Source organism: Octopus sinensis, linkage group LG7 (genome assembly GCF_006345805.1).
Source record: "Octopus sinensis linkage group LG7, ASM634580v1, whole genome shotgun sequence".
NCBI classification, from domain to species: domain Eukaryota; kingdom Metazoa; phylum Mollusca; class Cephalopoda; order Octopoda; family Octopodidae; genus Octopus; species Octopus sinensis.
The window spans coordinates 62448268-62468782 of record NC_043003.1 but is presented as its reverse complement, the minus strand read 5'-3'; the positions used below and the strand labels follow the sequence as shown (position 1 = coordinate 62468782).

Sequence of the window (20515 nt, the reverse complement as noted above, 5' to 3'; positions counted from 1 at the left end):
AAAAAGATCAGGCAATGTTGGCATTATGTTTGCCACTTGCTTAGCCATGTGAAGCAGGAAATGTTACCCATAGTTCCTGTTGTTGCAATATCATCATCAACTTCCACAGGGGGTAATGTAGATGCACTCTAAAAAAAATGTAACAGTGTTCCACTTTTTCCTCAGAGTTGATTAAAGTACAAATCCCTTTTTTTTAAATTTACATAGATTGCAGAAAGCCTTGCAATCATAGGAATATAAGGTCTCTTCAGCCATGTTTAATATTCATCCTAATTTGTGACTTTAGCCATAGCTCAGGCTGCTTTAATCAAAAGTCACCAGCTTAAAATATATTTCTAACTATTTCTAACTCATGAAGAATACTCGCTCATATTGAAGAAGAATTAATTCTGTTGGGAAAACTTTTGTGTTGCACCAAACATGGTTTTGTAATTAAAGAAAAACAAATTGTATTAGTAATTTTTAGATCTTAGCAAAACCCAAAAATATTTTCAAAAATATCTTGAAGCTGGTTTACCAACTGAAAGAGAGATAATGTCACTTTTGAAAAGGAATAGATTCTTTAGGATACCTGTGTAATGATAAAATATTTATACATCGATCATAAATGTCACAACAATGCTGGTTCCTGTTCTGTTCAGTATCATATCTCCAAATGGTAGCTTAAATAAGAGTTCATGCAATACTTAGCTTGCACACAGCTGAGAAATCATGGGATGATCAACTATTTCAATACAAGGTGTTTTCAGCCATGCTCACTCCTAACCATAAACTATGATAGAAGGCCCAAACAGCTTGAGCTGTTGACTGTAATGTAATGCTTAAGATATATTTCTTACTCGTAGAGAGCAATGGAACTTTTCATGGGACAATAGTTTTGATTCTACATCAACAACCAAATTCATGGGTTTATCTTGCTCATCCTGATTTGAATGTATATTGGCTTAGTAATCAACTCTGACAGGTAGTGTCTAACATCATATTGTACATGATAGATGTCAAAGGACAAATTCTGTCATCAATAAATGGGCAACAGGCATAACATGACACATGAGGATTAATAACAGCTATCGCCTCTTGCATCACCTTTGACATTTGGTGCTTGAACAGAATTTGATGTCAAATAGTGTTAAGTAGAACCAACAACCAATATACATTTAAATCAGGAAAATAAACATTTGATTCGAAGCTAATCCATGAAAATAAGTGTAGAAAACTCAAAACATACATTTCAGAAAGCTGTTGAACTGTTGTAGTGGAATAATAAAATATAAGGTCAGATGGTTCAAAATTGTTTTAAACATAAATAACACACACATATACAAATTCACACACATATATATAACAACTGATATAAATATACATATATATATTTAAGCTCATACATACAGATGTGTATAATTTTATAATATCTGATTTCTTTTGCTGGCATGGTTACATAGTTCTAGCTAGTTGCATCTGTCATTAGCAGAGAAGTATGTACAACAGTGCAAATAACTGAAATAAAAACACCAACAACCAGAGAATATCACAAGTTATAATATTTAGCTGGTTTCTCAAAACTTTTCATTTTAGATGAAATTGGTCAAGTTTGAAATTATTGTAATTACAGTGATTACTTGATAATTATTGCTGAGAGGTAGCTACTAATTTTTGCAAGTATAACTGAGCTGTATGCACGTGTGTGTGTGTGTGTGTGTGTGTGTGTGTGTGTGTGTGTGCATGTGTGATCACATTTCAAAAATATTTATCTTTTCAAATCTTTCCAAGTGAAATTACTTAATGAGTTATGAGACACTTTCAACGTGAACTAAAAATAGTTGTCATATGTAATAAAATGCAACAGTTCTTTTTAAGCAAAATGGAAGTAATTTAATTTATACTGATTTAAAATTACATAAGTAGGTTATTTGTGAAATGAATATTCAATACTCAGAAGAAAATTCACCACAGAAAAAATATCTACTCTAAAGATTTCATTTTTGTATGTCACTGAAATTTAAATCTGATATTGAATTATGAAAATCCATAGAATTCTTTTCTGTCTAACAGAAAGCATTCTCAATTAATAAAATTTGTGAAGCAATAGAACCACATGTTGAAGATTATTATTACTCAGTTATCTGTCACACCTAACTTTTTTATGTATCAAAATATACTTTCATGCTATGAACAACTGACTTCAAATTTATCATAAAACCTTTCTTCTATAGGCACCAAGCTTGAAATTTTGGGAGAGGATGCTAGTCACTTTCGTCCCCAAAAGGATGAAAAGAAAAGTCAACCAAGGCCAGCAATTTCAGCAGAGGGGGTAAGTCGATTACATTAACCCTAGGGCTCAACTTGTACTATTTTATTGACCTCCAAAAGGATGAACGGCAAAGCCAATCTTGGCAGAATTTGAACTCTGAGTAAAAAGACAGACAAACTGCTGCTAAGCAATTTGTCTGGCATGCTCGCTGCCTTTTGATACAATATAGAACATTCTGTAGAAAATGTTGTCCTTGATTTTCTTATGATTGTTTAATCAATGATTTTCATTGACTTTTAGGGTCAAATGTAAAATATGTTGTTCTTCTAAAGAAACAGCTTTCTAGAGTTTCTAACACAAGAAACACAATTCATGCTGTGTAAGTGGCAAAATTTCTATTGAATACAAAATAAACAAACAAGCAAACAAGGGAAAAAACGAAACATAAAATAGTCTAAACAATCTGTAAATGAATGATTACTGAGCGAATACAAAATCAAGATTAGTGCTAAACTGTATAACTAATGGGAATTAAAATTAGAAATATTTTTATTGGAATACTGTGTTACAACAGTTCTGCTATGGTAATCTATGACATGTTAAATGAAATGAATGCCTTTCAGCAAACATTTGCTTTATGCACAGTAAAGTCATATATACAAACATACATACGCACACACATATATAATATATATATATATATATACATACATATATTATATATATAATATATATATATATATATATATATATATATACATGTGTGTATACATATATATATATATATATATATATATATATATATATATATACATATATATATATATCCACTTATATGTATGCACATGTGTGTGGTGTAAATATATGTGAGCACTTTAAGTCTTAAGTTGCAGATGTTTATAATCAGAATTTTAGTAAAGTTAGTTTACTTTTACATGTAGCCAGATAATATATAAATACTCTTAGGAATAATTGACTTACTACCTAATCTCTCTCTCTCTCTCTGTGTCTGTCTCTCTCTCTGGTATTTATTTTCCTCTCCTTTCTCCTTCTTCCACCCTCTTTCTCTCAGCCGTCTTCTATTTTTACTAAGACTGAGAAAATTTCAAGTAAAATGAAGTTCACATTTAAATTTCAAAATAATAAATTGGAAACACTTTACACATGAAAATAATGATAAATGTGAATATATTCTAGTTAATAATCCCTCCTCCTCCTCCTCCTCATCATCATCATCATCACCATTGCCATCGCCACCACCACCATCACCACCACGTTTTTTGCTAAGTTATTCAAGGGAGGTGGGACACTGCTCATGACTTTTGCAGTCCCTGCAAAGCTTGTTAGAATAGATTTAGTTGATACTCAGTTTGAGCATCTATAGGTTGATGGCTGCAAGGAGAACATAAATGGGGGTAGGTATTCCAGAGGGTTATATAACTCTGAGGAGTAATGACTAGGGAGGAGTAATGACATGTGAAGTCTGAGAGATGAAGTATAGTAAGGGTGATGGGGAGAGGAGAGGCAGATAGTTAAGATGGTTATTGGTAGAGAAGGTAAGTAGCTAATTAGTTTACAAGAGCTGAGGCTGACGTAGTGAGGTTACAAGAGCTAGGAGGGAGAAGCCACACATTTGTGAGTTAGTGATTGAATATGTTGGTAAGTGTAGTAGTGAAACTAATAGTACTTGAATTCATTTATATTTACTTTTATTTTTCTTGCTTATTATTCTTTGGCATAAAATAGTTCTAATATATATACTGCTACAACTGAATCCCCATCGCCACTTGTTTCACTTTAATTTTCTCAAAGACTATTGTCTTTGTCAGTTGTGTTCACTTCTTAAATGACTAACCTTTAAAATCTAGATAGCTAAAAGTGTCGACAGCCCAAGACTCTGCATATGACAAGATGATTACATTTATCTTTTACATAGTGTTGGCTAAAATCTATCAATATACTCTGTAGCATTGAAACGAAAGACTATTTACTCGACCAGTAATTTATTAATCAAAGATTTTTGTTTTCTCTAACTTTCTGTTTGAATACTTACTGTCCTGGTAGCCCTCTAAACTTATGATCATCCATCATGCTTGCAAATGCCATAGCTTAGGAGATGTGACTTCTGAAGTTGCAGCAGGATAACTCACCTTGGAGTTATCTTCAAAATGACCAAAGGGTCACTTTGAATCACATATCATCTGCAAGGAGCAGTTTCTGAATCTAGTAAGTGAAACCCTCTTGTGGTGTCTAGACACTATGACTCTTAAACTTTTGGATGTGCCAGACTTAATTTACCATCTTATTTCATATTACAACCTAAGCCTTAAATGTGTTTTTGTGGAATTACTTCTGTTGTAAGCATAAGGATCAGACCTTTAGTTTTGAGTATATTATGGATTTTTTTATGCGTTGCTTCTGGCTACACTTATCCTTACATAATGCTACTGTTTATAAGAGGATACAGGTGGAAAATAGCTGCCTGTGGACATCATGTTGTACATAGAACAGGAGCTTGTGGTTTCTTTTTTCTTATGACACAGCAAAACTACATTAAATGAAATGAATCAATGAAACCAGATCACAATGACAATAAATCTGCAAGACATTTTTCCTTTCTCTCTACTAAAATCTATGAACTCTGGTGCAACTTAAACAGCACCAACTTCCTTTCTGCTTATATCTCTCAAATAGTGATACAGTTACAAACACAAACAAGATTCAGAAAAGGCTACTTAACTGATTCAATAAAAAAATAAGCTTCAAATTCTAACTCCTATTCATGCTGTATCTTCTTTCTGTCTTTTCTATTGCTACAACAATTACCTCTTCTTTTTTTTTAATTAATAATCTACATACTCTCTCCTGCTTTGATTACTCTTATTGTGTTTCACCTACCTAACCCTGCTCTCAACATTTCACTAAAGCATTACTTGATAATGTTAAATACTGTCAGCATCTTTGGTGGATACAAGGACTGCCACTTACAAATAGACCTGCACAGTCGTTATATACAATGTGCCAGCATAATGAAGGGGTAGGAATGAAGAGAAAAGGAATGTCAGGGAAGGAATGAGAGGGAGAGATGGGATTGAAAGGAACAGAGAATGAAGTGAAGAAATTTCCATCTATTCCTTAGATGGACAAAAGTCAGCAACAATGACCTAAGTACATTAAACCAAGTGAGGTGTACAAAATCGTCAGATGTGACTTTTCTACATTTAACAACCTGCTGCAATCAACAGGCTACCCAATGACAGATTTTATTGCACAAAAAAGTCCAAAGAAATAGTCATTGGGTCGTTCATATCTTAAGTGTTTCTTACATTACCTTCTACCACTGACATTCTATAGAATTCAGCAATTAATATCCATCTACTATTTGGCTTTCCCTTTCTTGACAACATTTAAAAAAAACCAGCCAACCAATATTTGTCAATTCCTTTTTCTCTCAGTGATTCCTTCAAAAGTCTAAGATTTATAGATCCCAGTAAAGTGGACTGTATTATTCCACTTTTCTCTATAACTAAAGTAAGTCAGTCATCTGCACTTAATAGTACTCATTTAAGCAACAGATACAAAATCTTACCAAAAAAGTTTGCATTTAAAAATAAAAACATACGATCTGGTCTGGTTTGTTCCCATTTCCTGTATATTTAGAGTACTATAAAAAAATTGTGATTATATGAATATTTCAAAACAATAATTAAATCAAACTTATTGATAGTGTGAAACAAATTTCAAGGAAATCAACCTCATTTAAATCTTTACTATTAATAGCATGCTCACTATGAAATGAAAGTAATTAATTTAAAACTCTAACGATAATTATTCCAGAGTGCTAAATTGTTTTCTTTCAAAGTTCATAGAGATTTGGGGAAATCAAAAGATTTCTCTGAAAATTATAGCTACAAATGGAATTTAGGTTTGAATTTTATTGTAAGGATTCCAAGTTCAAGAAGCAAAGTAAATCAGCTAAGAACACTGAATACACAATTATCATATTCTTTGTATATAATATGCACTTTTCAAACCTAAAATGTGACTTTTAAACCTAAAATTTAGAAGTGCACATGAAATGCAAGAACTAAATGTTACTGATTTTCCAATGCCAACTGTATGGCCAGATTCAGGCCGGCATAACAAGAAGTCATATTTATTGTCCTTGCAAACTAATGGTAGCAATGAGTTACACATCATATATTGACCAATATAAGTGATATGGCACCAAGACTTGAAATCACTATAATAATGTATCAAGGACTTTCAATCACTATAATATACTGATAGTAATATATTAAATATATATTACATTTCATAAGTATATGTATTTCAGAGATGATATTGACTAAGGTTGTTTCCTATTTTACCAACACATCCAAATGATTCAGAAATAAACTATAAAATGGAAATAGAAATAGTAAAAATACTAAATGTTCTTCATTTCTGTTTATACACTTGTACATACCTTGGTCTGTGTGTATGAATATATGCCTCTTAAAATTATATTTATGTTTCAATAATCCTCTATAATAGGTAATAACATGACTCACCTACAATATATTGCTTAATGTATATATATATATATACAGATATATATATATATATATATATATATATATATATACACAACATCATCATCATTGTTGTTTAATGTCTGCTTTCTATGCTGGCATGGGTTGGACAGTTTAACTGAGAACTGGCAAGCCAGGAGGCTGCATCAGGCTTCAATCTGATTTTGACCTGGATGCCCTTTCTAATGCCAACCATTCCAAGAGTGTAGTGGGTGCTTTTTAAATGCCACCAGCACAGGAGCTAGTTAAGCAGTACTGGCATCGGCCATGCTCAAATGATGCTTTTTACATGTCATTGGCACAGGTGCTAATCAGGTGACACTGACATTGTCACACTCATATATATATATTAGAATAATGTTAAAATCCTTTATATATATTTTATTTGAAATATTTCTTTTTATTTCATTAAACAATATTAGTACCGTACTAAACATTATATATGACACAACTAAAAGAAAAAATATTAAAAATATGTACCAAACCAGAATGTTTAAAAACAAAAAAATCTGAAAAGGGATTTTTTATAAAACAATATATTATATATAAATTATATATATTTTATATATATTTAAATCACATAAAAATATATACTTAAATGATATATATTTATTCTCATGAGAATATGATCATGTATATCTCATGTATGCATTGAAGAGTAAAATCAGGCATAAACTAACATAAGTACACAATGATTGTCAAAATCACAGGATTTCTCCCATGTTGACATTACAATAAAGTTCAAAAGTCACTTTCAAAATAACTTTGTTTCATTTAGGATTTGTAAACTTTTTCAAAGTATTTTAGGCAGCAATTACTATTTATATCAAACTAAATTCCTTTTTCCACCCTTCATAAAACTAAAGAAAAAAAAAGGCAGTGCCTGTTATATATAAGCAATATACTCTTTTCAGGAATATCATTGTCTGCAATTAGTGACATGCATGATACATAAGTGAGCCCTGCATATTTATCCTTTCTAATTTCAGTACAAAACTAGCAGTTTTAGGGGGAAGGGGTTAGTGAATTACATCAACCCCAGTGCTCAACTGGTTTTAATTTCATTGACCCTGAAAGGGTGAAAAGCAAAGTCAACCTCAATGACATTTCGATTCAAAATGTAAAAAAACTGGAAGAAATGCCACTAAGACTTTTGTCAGACACTCTAATTATTCTGCCAGCTCGTTACCTTCATACTGTATATAAACATATGCCAGTTGTCTAAGTTTTCTGCATGAGATGTATCAGTTGATAATATCAACTTAACTTTGATAATCCTTATATATTAATGCTACTATAGTGACAAATACACACCTTATTTCCACATTATGTCTTTAATAACATCAAAACTTGAGCAAATGTCATGTTCGCAGTGTTTCAGAAAGACAGCTATCCTAGCCATGGTAAGCTTGCATTTTCAGGAGAAGAAAAAAAAACATATCAAACTATATAGAATCAATTATATTTCTTGCTTTACTACACAATTCTTCTCTATTAGTAGTAACTCTTTTTCTATTTTTTATTTTGTTGTTGTTATAACCTGACATTATTTCTTTGGCTTCAAACTCATAAGCTTGAAATATTGCACACCAATGATCTTTTAATTAACTAAATGTCACCGACAGCCATTCAATAATACCACAACCGAACTTCCTTAATTTTCATTTATTTCTTTACCCAGCCTCTCTAGTATCATCAATGCAGTGTCCTAAGATCAGTGGTTTATGTTAGAGGAATTTAAACCTCAGTAGAAATTGTTCAAAGTTCTTTCATTTCTAATTCTGCTTCAACTCCCACACTATTGTGTATACTGGAAAATCAATATCATTATCTATGACAATTAAAATGTCCTCTTACAATAACGAAATTGCTGCCATGAAGTTATGGGAAGATGCTTAAAAGCAAAATAAATCTTTATTTCCCTAAGGTGGTTTGCTACAGTGGGAGATTATATAACTTTAATAATCACCATTTTTCTGTCTGTAAGTTGCCAGGATTGCATTATCAAGTCACAAGTTAATAGTACCTATTATAAAATATTTTACTGTCTTAATATATCTCTTTGTTGAAAGCAAGCATACCTCAGTTGAATAGATATACAACAGGTATTTGCTTTCCATGAAAGAGTATCAAACTCATAGACTGAAGCTAGCCAGATAAATGTCTGCAATGGCTGCTGAGGAAAATGATGATGATTTAGAGTAATGCAATTTTATTTTAATAGTATGTCTGCTAACATTTGATATTCAAATGAGGTATTTGTTTCTAAATAAGACTGAGAATCTCGTTATAAACATCAACACTTAAGGCTAAAAGTTTTTTCTGCTTAGCCTAGTAACAGCTACAGAATTTCTTTTTTATTATTATACCAAGCAAACTCCCATCATCTTGTATTATTAATGGTGAATGTAAATGTATAGTAAATGTTAGAAACAATTTTTGCATATAAATCTTTTATGTTTACATCTTACATCCTATTTTCATCCACTTCTCCATAAAGGTTATCTGGGGGTAAGGTTATTGCTTGTTAAAACAATAATTGAAAATACTCTTTGTCCATAGAGAATTAATGATATCTTGCTTCCTTATCTTTGCATCTGAGCAAGCATATCATAGTTAGTTTCATTGTATTTGGTTGGTTTAAGAAATACAAATATATTTATCATCACTAGGTTTTTATTTTCTCCCATATCAACAGTTCTTACTAACAATTTGTAAATTGCTTTTGATTTTCTTATATTGTATAATTAATTTTTATAGCAATAGACTGTATTGTATTCTATCAAACTATTAACCAACTGTAACAGATGCACAAAAAGTGCAATTTCTTATTCAGAAATGTTTTCTTTGTAATTCTTCTCCACTATTGCATTATAAACTGAGGATTAATAGTGATTATGGAACACATTTGTTTATGTAGGCGAAACAGACTTCTTCAGGTAATTTAATGTGAGATAATGTCAAAAGGATAAGAAGATAAATGTTACCTTTTGATATCACTTGGGAAAAGTCCTAGCCATTTAAGAGTAGGTACAGCTAAAGACTCCACTTCAGATGATAAACACTGTAAAGTAGTAATACAAAAAATTAATAAATAAAATGTCAGTAATATTAAAATGATTAGAAATGATTATTCCCTTACAGATTTGCAATGTTGATTAGAAGTTGAATATCATTATTTTAATACTTCTATTTTTAAGTTAATTTTATAAGGCAAAATATTAAGTTGGAAGTAAAAAGTATATAAATTTAATATAAATTGAAATAAGACAAGTGTAGAATTTATTAGCTTTCCTATCTCAGACTTATATTTTGTATTATAAATTTAAAAGAGACAAACATAGCTAAACAAGCAATAAAGTAAATGAAAGTATTAAAAGGTTTACATTTGCTGAAGTATAATATCAAAAACAGAAATTTTCATTATATATGATAGGAAATAAAAGCAAGGAAATGATATGTGAAAATAAAAGATCAAAGCTAAAATCTCCATTAATAATATGAAAATATAAACAAATTTGTTTCAGAATATTTAGTGAAGGATTTAAAAAAACAAGCATTATCAACCACAATCATCACTATGAGGTGTTACAATGTGTATACCTTGTTTAGGTCTAATTGAAGAATATGGTTATGAAATAAGATCATGATTGTCTGCTGAAAAATGAATGTTTCAAAATGATAAAATGAAAATTAAACTTTTATGTCTCTTTTCTAATATTTCAAAACAAATTCCCCCATTTTAAAAATTCAATTTGTTTGTATGTAAATTTGATTGCATGTAAATTGATAGAAGAATCAAAATGGAAATAACATAAAAATCAATTGTGCATGTGTATGTGTTTGTTCCTGAGAAATATGATGTGTGTATAAATATACAAGTGTACATAAATATATGCAGACACAAACATGAGTATATAAATACATTTGTTAGCAACATCTAATGAAGCCACCCACAGTTACTAACTGAGAAACATTTATTTACCATCACAACAGCTACAAGATAAACATCAGGAAATCTGAGAATATGTTTGTCCATTACACAACCTCTGGGTTCTTTTGGCATCCAAGTTACTGATGGATATTCTGGTGACTTTTTAAGATCTCAATTGCCTTTCAAAAATCTTTGTACTAACTTTTCAGAATCTATATTCACATGGTTGCTAAGTTTGAAACATTTTCCAGTAACTCTAAACACAATAAGTTCTCTGGTCCTAAAGGAGTTCTCTCAAATACTCTAAAACAGGACACTTATAAGCTAGCTTTTACCCATAACATTCTCTTCTCTTTTTATCTCTCTATGGTCAACTTTAACTTACAGAAACTTGCATCTAATTTTCCCTCACCTCACTAACGCTTCCAACTATCAAATGCAATAACTTCTAACTACTCAAAGGTGATGAAGGCAGCCATAAACAAGCTTTTATTAACTCAAGTCTTTTCCCACCTCTGTGATAAGTAATATAATTTCTATAGAACTAGATCAATGGGCAACCTATTATTATCTCTTGAATCAGACGTTTCTATCCATTTATTATCTCTTCAATTAACAGTTACTTGTCAGACTGCTCTGAAACAGTTTATGTCAATAAGACCTTCTCTGACCAACAGTCTATCACTTCTGGTATAGTCTGGGTTTCAGTTATATTTTCCTATACTTTTCGATTTGTGCAGTATTGGCTTTCAATAGCTTTTCTAATACTGTACATTCCTCCAACATAGATTAAACAAGATTTTGCCCTTAATCACACATGCATCCACAGCATGTAAACTAGACACTCTACTTGCACTGAATCCACAAGCACAGATTTTGCAAGTATCTTTTAATTTAATCTCCTTCAACATCAAAATACAATGACTACACATACTAAAGAACCAATCTTACCATACTACATTCTCCCTGCCAAAGAATACATAAAAACCAAACCCCCAAATCTGCTATAACAGCCTTACTATATTGATGTTGGACACACAAATGTAATATTGGTTACAAATTTTGGTACAAGGCTTGTAACTTTAGGGAAAGGGATAAATTAATGACATTGAGCCCAGTATTCACCTGATACTTATTTTATTGACTCCAAAATGATGAAGAGTAAAGTCAGCCCCAACTAGATTTGTATTCAGAATGTAGAGTCAGATGAAATGTTGCAAAGCACTTTGTCCAGCGTGCTAACAATTCTACCAGCTTGCTACCTCAACACCCACATATAATATTGATTTCTAATATCAAACAAATATTTGGGTAAGGTATAGTTGATTAAAACACTTCATTATTTGACTGGTACCTTTATGCTATTCATCTCAGTAGAATGAAAAACAAAACTGAGCTCAGTTGGGGGTTGAATTCTAAATTTAAAGGATCATAATAAAATATTGTACTGTATTTGGAATAAGAAATATTCCAATCTAAAATCTACAATTTCTTTCCAGAATAACAAAATTTTTCAGGCCTGATTAATCAGTAACCATCTACAAAGAACATGTGTGACATATGCAAAAGTAACATCTGAGTTGGAGCTGCTATTATACATGCACAAACATCTTAAATTGCCTCTAAAAATCAGTATTCTGGCCGGTTTGCCAGGTAGGGAATACCAGTATAAGAAACATTCAAGGTGACTAAAGGAGCACGCAATATTAAAATAAAATTAATGCAAAAGTCAATAATGTACAAGTCAGGAGACATAACTGAGATCTGAGCCACAATAGAATCAATATAATGTAGGCAAGAGAGGGCTTTACACACACGAGTATATAGGTGTGTATGTATGTGTGTGTATGTATGTATGTATGTGTATATATATATGTGTGTGTGTATAAATAAGAGGAAACCCCTTTGGTCATGAATGACCATGGGATTGCACCAAGAAAGTTACCCTTCGAGGCACAAGTCCAGGCAAGGTTATTTATGGAAGGCCAGCAGTTGCCCATGTATACCAACCTCCCCTCTCCACACCACTGATGTTATCCAAGGGAAAGGCAAAGGCCGATACAGCTTGGCACTAGTGATGTCGCAACCCATTTCTACAGCTGAGCTAACAGAAGCAATGTGAAATAAAGTGTCTTGCTCAAGAACACAACATGCAGCCTGGTCCAGGAATCGAACTCACAATCTCATGATTGTAAGCTCGACACTCTAATCACTGAGCCATGCACCTTCACTGTGTATAAATATATATATGTGTGTGTGTGTGTATGTGTGTGTGTGTGTGTGCGCGTGCATGTGTGAGTGTGTGTGTGTGACCAATACTAGATACTTTATGTACATGTACCATTTAAACACTAGAAGCTGAAATTTTTTTTTCCTAGGAAAATCCCTTGAAAGACATAATGTTGGAGAAAAAGAAAAAAAAAAAGAAAAGAAAAAACACAGTATACTTCAGAGCTAGGAGAAACAAAATAACTCAAGAAGTTTAGATAAGAGCAGCAGATACACTGTTTCACCATAATTGTGGTTTATCAATGTCATGCACTCATCGCACATCCAAAATGAAATCAGAATCACTAGTCTGAATATATACAGATAATATATAAACTATTTGCTGATCTATGATTGCATCACCTAAGTAGAATAAACTGAAATCATGCAATAGCTCCATAATGTAAACATAACAATATCACATGCTAACATACATGTGTTGTTTAAATACCACAAGCTGTGGTTTTTCACTTGTAAAAAACCCTTTAAAAATGCAGAGTATTAAGACAGTGTACTTCAGAGTTAGGTAAAATTAAATCACTCCAGAAGTGAAAATGGCAGATACATGGGCAGCCTTCACCTTTTTCAAACCAAAAGGGTTCTTTAACCTTTTAGCATTTAACCTGACTAAATATGGCTAAAGTTTTCTACTCACTTTATGTTTAAACTGGCCAGATCTGACCTTGCACACCTATCCTACAATGGTATTCTAAAACTAAACAATCTCATCATTGAAATCTCAAAGAAACAAGATAATACATGATTAATTCAAAACAACGTGAATAAATAAAAATTTACATTTGACAGAGTAATCTGAATGCTAAAGGATTAATCCAATATTTATATGCCATTATTCATAGTTTTATATGATGCACTTTGGGATCTAACATTACAAAAGTGGTGTGCATATAAAATGCTCTGTGTGTTTGTGTGTGCATGTATGTAATATATATATATATATTATTATTATTATTATTATTATTATAATTATTAGGGAAGATTAATTTCAAGTCCACAGGAATGAGTCATTCAAATTAAAGGTACTAAAGTGAACTTCTCGATTAAAGGCAGTGCTCCAGCATGGCCACAGTCAAATGACTGAAACAAATCCAATAAAAGAAAAAAGGAAAAAAGAATATATATATATATATATATATATACACACAGATACGGCGTCAGTTGCTCATATATCTGAATAAGAAGTATACTCTAAAGCATTAGAGCCGTAATATATTTTTTAAAAGTTATGGCCGGTCATAGAGGACCATTGGTTCTGCACCTATAAAGCATCTATGTTCTTTTCTACTCTAGGCACAAGGCCTGAAATTTTTGAGGAGCGAGGCAAAGTTGAGCTCGGCGGAATTTTAACTTAGAACATAAAGACAGACGAAGTACCGCTAAGCATTTCACCCGGCGTGTTAATGTTTCTGCCAACTCACTGCCTTATCTTGAGTTCTATATTACAGAATGGCATCTTAGGTAAGTATCTTCTCCTGTAGCCTTGTACTGACCAATACCTTGTAAAAGAATTTAGTATATGGAAACTGTAAACTTCATTAACAGAATCTTAGCCAACTGAATACATTTGTCTTGAGTGCAGTAGAGTGAGATTGATCCTAGAACCATAGAGTTACAAAGTGAACTTCTTGTTCACAGCTTTGTCTGAGCCTTTGCCTATTTTTAACACATTCCTTTTACTTCTAATCTTTTATTTTTATATTTTTATTTCTAACCAAATACACATACTATGGTAGGGACATTTCTTTGATTATAAGCGTATCCGAAATAATGTGTGCTTGACCTCTAGTTTTTCTGACACTGGATGGTTTTATCATTAGTGATATCCCAGTATCAATAAAAGAACACAGCAATTGAACATATATCAATATAACAATTGATCTTATATCTAAATTATTTGTAGTAAAAACTTTGTTTTAAAAATGTCTACCTTTATACACACACACGTATATATATGTATATGTGTGTGTATTTGTGTATGTGTATGTGTGTAAGTATGTATACACATATATGTATATGTGTGTATACATACACTTACACACACACATATATGTGTGTATGTGTATATACATACTTACACACACACACTTATGCATATATATATATATACACATAGACCCATATATACACATTCTATATTCACACACATACACACACAAGTATGTATTACTTATATAGTACTTTATGACATTACTAATAATAAAAATGTTATTCATCTTACAGAGAAATACATTTTATTAATAATCGGTACATTTATGAACCATCTCATATTTTCTCACTTGAAGCACAGTTATTATCTATTTCAGCATGAAAGAGCATATGTGCATGTGTGTATAAATATATCTGCTTCTTTTCCTTTGGCTGGTGCAATTGATTGTAGGTGTCACATTAAATATAGAGCCTCTGACAGCCAGCTGTAATTACTGGTACTCATCTTCCATCACACACTGAGGTCTACCCCAACTTTCATGCCCTCAGATAATGTTATTCTTTGCCTACTTTGGCCTACAACAACTGTGCTCTGGAGGATGGTTTTAATTAGGGATCATGTTAGGATACATGTCTTCAAGGCAAGCTTTTATTATTTCACTGTGGTAAGGAGTGGTTCCAGCTTGACAGTAAAGGTAGCATCTTGCTGTCTGACAAAGCTGTGTGTCTTATGCATTGTGTATGAGATGTGTAACAGCCTTCCGAAGCATTTATGCTCCAATGCCTTGACTCTCTGTTCTGTGACAGCTGTGAGTGTCCAGCATATACAGCCATACAAAAACATCAAGGTCACAGAGACTTATACTGGTTGAGCTTTGTAGAAAACCTTATGGGACTATTTTACCGTATGGTGTTCAACTTCATCAGAATAGATGAGACCAGGCCTGGTCTTACTTGACCAGATGTGGCCTCTCCCACATACCCTACAATATTATTCTAAAAATAAACAATCATGTCATTGAAATCTCAAAGCTACAAGATAGTGCATGACGAAATCAATGGGAATAGATAAGCATTACACTTGACAGAATAATGTGGATGCTAAAGGGTAAAAGTTGTCCATTTTTACATGTTTACATCCATTCAGGTTGGTTGCTGCATTGTGGTTATGGCTATTGATCAGAATCTTTTCTGAACTGACCTTTATTCCTTTCACTCAAGGCACTCTCTTCCAGTCTACTGGTTAGTTCCAAAAGTCTTGGTACACTGCCTTCATCGGCAAAACAGATTGCAAAGCAGTTGTTTTTCAATAGATATGGCTGTATGGTAGTCATGTAGCGTATTCTGTATGAAATTTTTTATGATGCTGAAAAGTGACAAGGAGAGGAGATAATTTGGACAAAACACCAATTGCTGTCCTGAAATCTTCAGTGTTGTTATTGGGGAAAACTGCACTCTTTGACCTGTTCTACAGTACTTGGATCCTTCATTAGTCACCGCAACCCCTCACTGAAGTCAATGAGCTTGTATTAGAGATTACATTGTTGTTGATGTTTCTTGACCAACAGTCTGATGTGAAATATCTGCACTGGTGTAATCATTTTTTATCTGAATCCTGCAAGATTTCATTTGAGGATTTATTCTGCTTTCTGCTTCAGACTATTTGAAACAATTGGAGAATCATCAGAAGACTTTTTCTGGGGGAATGATCAGACTGTACATTCTGTAATTTTAACTAAGCCTCAGGTTTCCCTTATTGAAAAGGAGTATATATAATGAAAAGTTGGGTCAATACTTTCAGCTACTGTCCTGTTTCCCATATCCTTTCACAGACAGAGGTCAGTATCTAAATCATTTCTGGTTCTCCATGTCTTAGAAGCTTTGTTGTGGTCTTGTTAACTCCTGGTGAATAGACACACACACTCACATACAAGTAGACATACATATATGTAGATAGATAATGTTTTATTTTCTTAAATTCTTCTTCCCTTTCACCTCACACTTCTGCCTCCAAGTTCTCCTACTCTCCATGCCTTCCTCTTGCATACAATATGATCATACCTACATTCTTGTACACCTCCATACACCTACATCCTCCAAAACACCACACACACACCTCCACTTATGCCCATCTCTATACATGAATACCCTCAATACCTGTATGCTCCACCCTTCTTCCCTCTCCTCCTTTCTTACTCCATATAGAACCACATGTCCACCTGACTCTTAACTTTTACCTTTTTTTAACAACCACCTTTTCTCATTCTTTTCTATTTTTCCTACCATCTTTTCACCTTTTATTTTTGCTGATGAAGGACTAGCATCTGAAACATCAAGATTCTTTCCTATTCTTTTAAGTGTTAAACTAATACATTTGTTAAAACTTTCCCTTCTCACGAAGTCTTCTTTTTGTTTGCTTGTTTGTACAGATAAATGGATGGATGGATGGATATACATACATATATATATATCAGGTTGGTGCAAAAGTAATGTCTGATTTAAAGATCTAAGGTAAAAATGAATAAGTCAATGACTATGGAAATATTTATTCATTAACATACTCTCCATTACTTTCAGTGACCTCATTCCATCTTTCAACAACCTTATAAATGCCTCGCTTGTAAAATTCTGTATTTTTAGAACCAAAGTGTGAATCCAACTTATTTTCAATCTCTTCTCTTGTTGTTAACCTAAATCCATCAAAATGGTTCTGTAGTCCTTGGAACAAATGGTAATCGGAAGGAGCAAGGTCAGGAGAATATGGAGGATGTTCTTCCAAGAGAGGTTTGGTCAGTCAAGCTGTGTGAGGACGAGCTTTATTGTGATGGAAGATGACACCCTTTCTGTTAACCAAGGATGCTTGGTTTTGGCTCAGAAATGTTTTCAAATGATGAAGTTGCTCACAGTAAAGATTAGCATTAATTGTTTGGTTGTTGTCCAACAGTACATAATGGATTACTCCTTTAATATCCCACCATACACTCAACATGATCTTCTTTGGATGAAGTCCTGCTCTCAGTTGTTGAACTGGCTATCAACCTCAACTGATCCATGAATGGCGATGTTTAACATTATGGTAAAGAATCCACTTCTCATCACCTGTAACAAGCCTGTCTAAAAATGTTGCTTGAAAGTGTCGTGAAAGCAATGATTGACAACAAGCAGTACACTGTTGTCGATTCTCTGAAGACAGCTCATGAGGGACCTATTTTCCAGCCACTGAGACCTTTCCAATGTGTTTAGCTGGCGTACCATGGTTGTATGGGCCACGTTTAACTGTTCTGCGAGTTCCCTAGTGGTAACAGTAGGGTTCTCTGAAACAAGAATTTCCAACATTTCGGAATCAAGTGTTTTTGGACGACCCTCTTTTGGCTCTTCTTTCAAAGTGAAATCACCAATTCGGAAATGGGAAAACCACCTCCTGCAACTTCTTTCATTCACTACATCATCCCCATAAGTGCTCTGAATAGATCTTGCTGCTGCACTTGCATTAACATCTCTATGAAACTCGTAGAGTAAAACATTTCTTATGTGATCTTTAAATGGGACAAACATAGTGGTAAAATTTTCTGAGAATTATGACCAGAAGTTAGACAATCTGAAAGAAAATAGTACAAATTAGACGCAGAGATGTCTTAAAACTATAAGAAGAGGTTAAAAAATTGATTAAATTCGCACTGAAACATTTCTTCTAGAAATCAAGCATTACTTTTGCACCAACCTGATAGATGTATACATACATACTAGCATACACATGTATATGTATACATTGGCACTCAGACTAGTGTATCAACATTTGTGCATGCACTAATATACATACAAACCTGCACACATATGCATATAATACCCATATACCCTTTTCTAAGTACTTTTCTAAGCACATCACAGGTTGGAGTTGACTTAGAGTAAGAAGAATATTTATAAATGGAATGTGGTGCAAACCAAGTTGTAATAAAATTGTCGTTATTGTTTTATTTGAAATGCCAGGATTGACTTGATAATGTCATACTATTTGTTTTGTCTATATGCTGAAAAATGCACTCACACATTCAAGTGTATGATTTAGGGTTTTTTTGTCAATTGAGGCTGACAACGTAGCTTCACAGTTAGGTGGTTCAGCTTTTTATGAGTTATCTAAGGTGCATAGCTCCTTATTTTAGCAGTTTTTTTTTATATAGGCACTCTACTGACTGATCACAGAGTTGTTAAGCAATTTATTAGGGTGAATTATGGCATCTACTGCTAAGGAGAATATTATTGTTGTCACCATCATCATCATTTAACATCCATTTTCCATTCTGGCATGGGCTGGATGGTTTGACAAGAGCTAACAAGCTGGGGAGCTGCACCAGGCGCGAAATGTCAGTTTTAGTAAGGTTTCTACAGCTAGATGCCCTTCTTAATGCCAGTCACTCAACAGAATGTACTGGGTGCTTTTTACACGGTACCAGCACAGGTGCATTTTATGTAGCACCAGCATAGATGCTTTTATCATCATCATCATTACCATTACTTTGAAACCCACTTTCCCATGCTTGGACAGGATTCACTGAGACACATTTTTTTATGGCTGGACACTCTTCCTGTTACTAAACCTCACCTATTTCCAAGCAAAGTAATGTCATGTTTCCATGCAAGATTGAAAATGAATGAAGGTGATGCTCATTTACAACTGTTGTCCGATGTCAAGACAAGAAGACACAAACACACACATCCAATCACTGTTATCATCATCATTATCATCATTTGATACCTATTTTCCATGCTTGTATGGGTTCATGCTTTATTAGATGCCCAAGACAGTAGGCATCTGTCAGTGTGACTGGTCTGTTGCAGTCTCCTCTGTTCATGTCCTCTTGATCCTCATGAATTTGAGGTTCTCCAAGAATATTCAGCACCAAGTTTTCTAAAGCTAACCCATTCTTCCATATTCTTTCTTCAATGACCAGACTGTTCGGATGTTTGTACACTGAGTGGCTGTCAGATGCAAAATATGACCTGCTAGATAAAACCAATGCATGACTAAAATGCTTTATAGCACTTGGGGACTTGCTTGGAAAAGAGTGTCTTCATTTGTAATTCTGTCTCTCTGGGTGACTTTGAGGTCCTTCCTTATGCATTATAAGTGAAATGTGTACACCTTCTTAGCCAATTGTTCTTTCATTTTCTATGTTTCACTGTTATACAGATCTGTTGACATAATAATTGTTCTATAAACTCTTCCATTGCTGCTGATGATTGTTTTTGAAAGAATTTGGATCATGTACAGGAATATGGCTCTTACTTGGCCAATACTGTTGTTCAAATAACTTTATATGCTTCCATTCTTACTGACTTCACTGCCAAGCTGTTAGATGTTGTCCATATTTTTCACAACCTTGTCTCCAGTGAAGAGGGAGGATTGGGTTGTATCATTAACCTGCATCACCATGGAATTTTCACAGCTAATTCTGAGCCTGATATTTCTTGTTTTTTCCTTTGAGCTTGTTGGTAATTAGTTCTTGTAGAGTAGCTGTGTGTTTGCATTCACACGCATGTACA

General features: G+C 33.1%; 1 protein-coding gene across 3 annotated transcripts in view; it reads right to left on the bottom strand.

Moving 5' to 3' along the window:
• LOC115214428 (meiotic recombination protein SPO11-like) overlaps positions 1-20515 on the bottom strand; it is a 757765-nt gene that overhangs the window by 202089 nt on the left and 535161 nt on the right. For all 3 annotated transcript variants that reach the window (XM_036504807.1, XM_036504808.1, XM_036504809.1), the window contains one exon: positions 9813-9889. In XM_036504807.1, coding sequence (XP_036360700.1) covers positions 9813-9889 — 77 coding nt within the window. The remainder of the gene's footprint in view (positions 1-9812; positions 9890-20515) is intronic.